The 5,515-nt window shown below is 34.5% G+C and overlaps 1 protein-coding gene across 3 annotated transcripts in view; it reads right to left on the reverse strand.

Moving 5' to 3' along the window:
• LOC101509965 (uncharacterized) overlaps positions 1-5,515 on the reverse strand; it is a 10,646-nt gene continuing 5,131 nt past the window's right edge. For 2 of the 3 annotated variants that reach the window (XM_004504190.4, XM_073370169.1), the window contains 9 exons: positions 5,261-5,479; positions 4,687-4,764; positions 4,035-4,573; positions 3,831-3,941; positions 3,252-3,739; positions 2,455-2,623; positions 672-911; positions 453-587; positions 1-342 (listed from right to left, as the gene is read on the reverse strand). In XM_004504190.4, the coding sequence (XP_004504247.1) occupies positions 211-342; positions 453-587; positions 672-911; positions 2,455-2,623; positions 3,252-3,739; positions 3,831-3,941; positions 4,035-4,573; positions 4,687-4,764; positions 5,261-5,479 (2,111 nt within the window). In that variant the 3' untranslated portion in view covers positions 1-210. The remainder of the gene's footprint in view (positions 343-452; positions 588-671; positions 912-2,454; positions 2,624-3,251; positions 3,740-3,830; positions 3,942-4,034; positions 4,574-4,686; positions 4,765-5,260; positions 5,480-5,515) is intronic. The other variant, XM_004504192.4, reaches the window with a different exon arrangement.

Genomic DNA, 5,515 nt, shown 5'->3' on the forward strand with positions numbered 1-5,515 from the left:
TGAAAAAAAACTCCGCACTTAACCATCTTTACAAAATTCACATGACCAGAGAACCTCAACAAAGGTTACATAGCCGCCCATTGTGTGCCAGCATAATTTTTCTAGCTTAAATTAGACGGCATACAAAGATGTTTACTGGAACAACATACAAGTATACTAGGAACCTCTCAAATGTTACTGCGCCTGTTCTTTTTGGAGAAATAACAAAAACTAATCTTGTTCTTCGATTATTCTTGTCACAAGTCCAACAGCAATTGTTCTTCCTAATGTTCTAAGGGATACTCTTCCAAGAGCTTTACATCTAGAAAACTCTACCACACACACTGGCTCATGCAAAATCACCTGAAAATTAGAAACAATTAAAGTTATTCGTGGTTTGAGTCAGTGGCATCGTAGATGAAAAGGAATTTACGAATTCTCATTATAATAACAAGTTTAGGTCTTTTATTCACCTCAATTACTGCACTTTGTTTTGACGTGAGACAACGAGGGGACTTTTTGGTCACCTTACCAGTCTTGGGATCAAGTATTGACAATATTCTTGAAACTCTAGCAGGTTCCTTTGCATGATGTATATGAAACTCTAACTGCCAATATAGAAAACAGAAAATTGACATTTTTCCCAATAAACTATATCAGAAAGTAAAGAGCATGAATGTCATAAAGCATACCTGAGCGCCGACCAATATGGGACTTGCACCATCCAAGACAAGCAATTTCAACTCCAAATGCTTTGCAACTGCAACAGGAAAGTCAGGATGGCATAATACGCCTCCTGCCGTTACATGACTTCCATCAACACCTTGCAATGTAACAGCTACATTATCTCCAGCTCTAGCAACCGAGCATGCATTAGAGTCACGCTCCAGTGTACGTACTGTTCCAACAACATCTGAAGGCATAACTAAGACCTATAATTATTAAACGTCACAGTTAGAGAGAAATAATTTCATTTCAAGCCATATTAAGTAGAATTTAAAGCATGTACTTTCATTTACCTGTACAGTAAACACATACAAGAAGGTTACATTCTATGAACACAACTACTAACTCGGACACGACATTGACACTGGTAATAATTTAAGAAAATGAATTAATTGAACATAATCAAAGTGTCAGTACCGTGTTGGTGTCTAACACGGACACGTTTTGGACACTATGACACGCCTTCGATTAAAGGTGTCGGTGCTACAGAGGTTACATTTCCAGACTATATAAACAAAATACCAACTCCAATCACATGAATACTTCTATCCAAAGAATGAAAAGAATTTAGAAAAGGAGGCCATTTGGAAACCCTTTTATGGCCCGTCTACCACTTGCATAACAATTGACAGTTAGAATTTTTACATCAAACTCGTTCAAGAATTATACATTAGTCTCTACATAAAAATGCTAAATATTACAAACTGGATTTATACAATAAATTTTGCTGTGACATATATGAAATTCTTAAATTGTGAACCCCACTTTATAACTAATTTACCCCGTTTCTTATATAAAAAAGTGATTGCAAATTATTAATGTTGTTCGTATAGAATCTTCATGACAATTAGCACTTCTCACAACTAACATGAAGTTCCGAGTTGGGGAATCACAACAGAATTTATAGCAGAGTTATCCTGTAAAAGTCAATAAGACGGGCATTCATGTCCAACTGACCAGATATTACTAGAATAGTGGGTAAAACAGCATATCATGTTTAATTTTGAATATGATAGGAGCACTTTCTGATCCAAGAGGTAGGCCCATGATTGAATCTGAAATTGATAGAAATAAATGATCTGGGCAAGCAAACATTTATGCTTCAGAACAAGGAATAGCCAGAAAAGTACCCTTTACGGACTAATAACTGGGAAAAGGGCACATTTGCGAAGAACTATATAGATGAATAATGAGTTCATCGAGTACTATTGTTTCTTCATCCTGATGAAATTTTGTTCTTATATTTTCAGTTGTGTCCTTTTTCAATTTTTTTATTATATTCTAGTCTCAATTTACCAATTATTTATAAATTTTTCTATATAGTAATTCTTCATCAAAATTATTTTGTTAAATATTTGAAGTGTCACATGATTTTTTTAAAATAGAGATGTTCATATGTCTATTAATGTGGGAAGTCTTGTATGAAAATTTGTTATTATGACTATGTTATGCCACTATTTTTTAATGAATGATATGAATGGACAATCACGATAACCACAACAAATGAATATATGATTTGATGTAATTAGTAAATTAATGGGATAAAATGACCATATTAATAAAGAAAAAACTAAATAAACACAATAAAAGCACTGGGTGTCAAGGACTAACTTCAATAGAAAGTTATTAATTCCTATCAGAAACTTGGTTTTAGATCGGCACAAGACATTTTTAATTTGAATATTTTGTGAATCTTTCATTTGATTTTTCAGTAATTGTAAGTTAGTCACAACACTGCCCAGTTTATACCTTAGTTCCACTTCGAAGAGCTCCTGCTTCCAGTTTACCACAAGCAGACACATTCCCTTGTGCAGTTGATTTGATGACATCACATATTGGCATTAGCAAAGGTTTTGAGAATTCTCTTGTAGGAGGTTGTAGTGAGTCGATTGCATCTAACAGATAAGGTCCAGTATACCTATTTCACAATGAAACAGACATCATATTTTAGCATACTTAATATGCATATATACACTCTCTTTGATTTCCTATCAAATAACCATTCCTTTGGTTTGATTTTCTTAAGTTTCAAGACTAAAGTGCATGTGACCCTAACTTTAATTTGGGTAAATTGGACTTTTCTTTCTACAATATATTTAGTACAAAATATGGTCAGTGACATTATTTTGGAGTAACAATTTCCATTAGAGTTTGACAGAAAATAAAACAGATGGACAGATAGGCACTACATGTCAGAAAGTTTAGGACTTGTGCTGCACATATTAAGTATGTTTTAGGACCAAACTCCAAAGTAGCTTAAGTTGGAGGGGATAAATTGGACATTTCTGCAATTAAAATAGGGCAGACAAAAATCGAGGTCAGAAGAAACAACATACTAAAAAATCAATATGCCCCAGATCTATTTTCTACACCATGAACAGGATATCAACTTTCATCTTGTGGACTCCAGAGTGCAAAATTAAGTTTTTGAAATTATAATTAATAGCACCCTCCCCTTTCTCTTTGTCCCTTCTTTCTCACATAAATTGTTAATTATTGCCCACAGAGGGAACTTAAGATCACATCTAGAGTAATCAGTAACATACCAGTTTTTGAAATGAGCATCTGAAGGGGATGCCACCAAATTTTGATTTTCCATAGCACTCAAGGGAATCCATGAGAGAGAAGAATCTTTGAACCCACATGAGTGGAGAAAAGTTCCTAGCTGATGTCTAATAAAATCAAATCGGTCTTTGGAGTATGCCACAACATCCATCTTATTTACAGCAACAAGAACCTGGTCTACACCAAAACTTCTAATAAGTTGTGCATGTTCCCTTGTTTGTCCTTTGCTACCATCCATACCAGCTTCAAATGAACCAAGTGAGGCATCTATGACAAGAATTGCAGCATCAGCTTGTGTTGCTCCAGAAATCATGTTTGGGATAAAATCTTTATGGCCAGGAGAGTCAAGTACAACAACATGATATTTCTTAGTGTCAAAATATGCCACAGCCACTGTCATGGTTATTCCCCTTTCCCTTTCTTCAGAACTTTCATCAAGTGCCCAAGCGTAAGCGAAGGATCCCTTGCCCTGTTTTAAAGAAAAGACGGAACAGAAATTGGCACATGAATTCAAAAGCATCAAGCACTAAAGAATAAATATGACTTCAAAATGAAATTACCTGTAACTTGGCCTCCTTTTCATATTTGTGCATTTCTTTCTTGGAAATTCGTCCCAATAAGTGTAATAGCCTACCGGATAAGGTTGATTTTCCAGAATCAACATGACCAACCTACAATTAACAAATTAAGCACTATGAGACATTTGTTCCTTGAAATATAGTCCTGAAAAATATGAAAGAATAGGACAAAGTCCATTGGCATACAATAGCAAGATTCAACTGAGTCAATGTCTCTTCAGAATGTTGAGGGATCATCCACTTTTCTGGCTTGTAAGAAACTTGTTGATGAGGTCCCTTAGCATTAGTATTATCAGAATTTCCAGAACTTATATCAAGAACCATGTGGTTAAAACTGCTGGAACCACTTTCAGACTTTCTATCTTTCATAGAAGACAAAATAAGCTTATCACTTTCTTCGACTTTTGGCAGTGCAGACAAAGTACCGGACTTTTCTTTGCTTGATTGAATACCATTTGTACCATTCTTTGAAGAATTTATTTTATTCGCATTGTCCCCTTTATCCTTTGGCAAAGATGCTGACAAGTTGTTTAAAGTTTTGCCAATTATTTCCAAATCAATGTCTACATTTTTGGAAAGCTTGTTCTTGGCTGCACTACCCTGCTTGTTCTTTTGCATTAAGGATGATACGTTGTCTGAACTTTCAGCATTGGATTCTACGGCAAGTTCATTCTTGTCTCTGCTGCTCGATGAAAGCCGCGAATCTTTAGAGTTTTTAACTTTGTCTGAAAGCATACAGAAATAAAATACATTAATATTTATCCATAAGGAACTAAAACATGAAGATACTGAATATGAGGAAAAAAAAATCTAGACAGATAGGTTGAGGGAGGGATACCTTTCAAACCCATTTTTGAAGAATGTAGGCCAGTATAAACCACATCATCTGGGGATGGAACGTCAAACTTGAAAGGGTCTGTGCACCCCAACAAAAAAGATTTTAGAACGATTGTTTAAAAATGAATGTAGAAGTAAGGTTTGCTCTCATGTAAAAGGAGTTCCAAGAACTAAAACATAGCACATCATTAAAGCAAACTTAAAACTTCACCTAATAAGATGTTTTATATATCTAGTTACTTCTTCCGTCTCATATTAAATGTCATGTTTGGAATCTTTACTTGTGTCATATTATTCATTTATTTGTCAATTGAGAAAACCAATGAAGCATTACTCCCCTTTTTCTACTAATACACTTATTTATTGTATTACAACTCACCTAACTACTTTATTAATTAAGGGCATTTTAGTCAGTGAAGCTCATTTTATCATAGAAATTGGTACGCTCCATAATTTTCTTAAGTTTGCATAATCTTAAAAGACATTTAATATGAGAAGGAGGGAATATTAAATAAAAGTCAAATATGGTAGAAACTACTCTAATTCTACAAATGCATATTAAAACTTGTGAAGACCTATATTTAAAGAGGGATGGCTTTGAGTATTAAAAGCTTTATGAATTTCATGAAATTCTCCTTGTACATTCTCAAGCTTGTAGATGTTACTGCCATCTGTCCAAAAACCAACATCCTGCATTGGAAATAATACAACCTCTTTCGGAATCTGTTGTGGTAATGATTGGAAAAGAGACCTGGCCAACTGGGATGCTCCAGGATTTTTGCTTATATCTTCAACTGCATCAAAGAGATTGTTCAGCGGGTTATAGGCAT

This window comes from Cicer arietinum, chromosome 6, assembly GCF_000331145.2.
Source record: "Cicer arietinum cultivar CDC Frontier isolate Library 1 chromosome 6, Cicar.CDCFrontier_v2.0, whole genome shotgun sequence".
NCBI lineage: Eukaryota > Viridiplantae > Streptophyta > Magnoliopsida > Fabales > Fabaceae > Cicer > Cicer arietinum.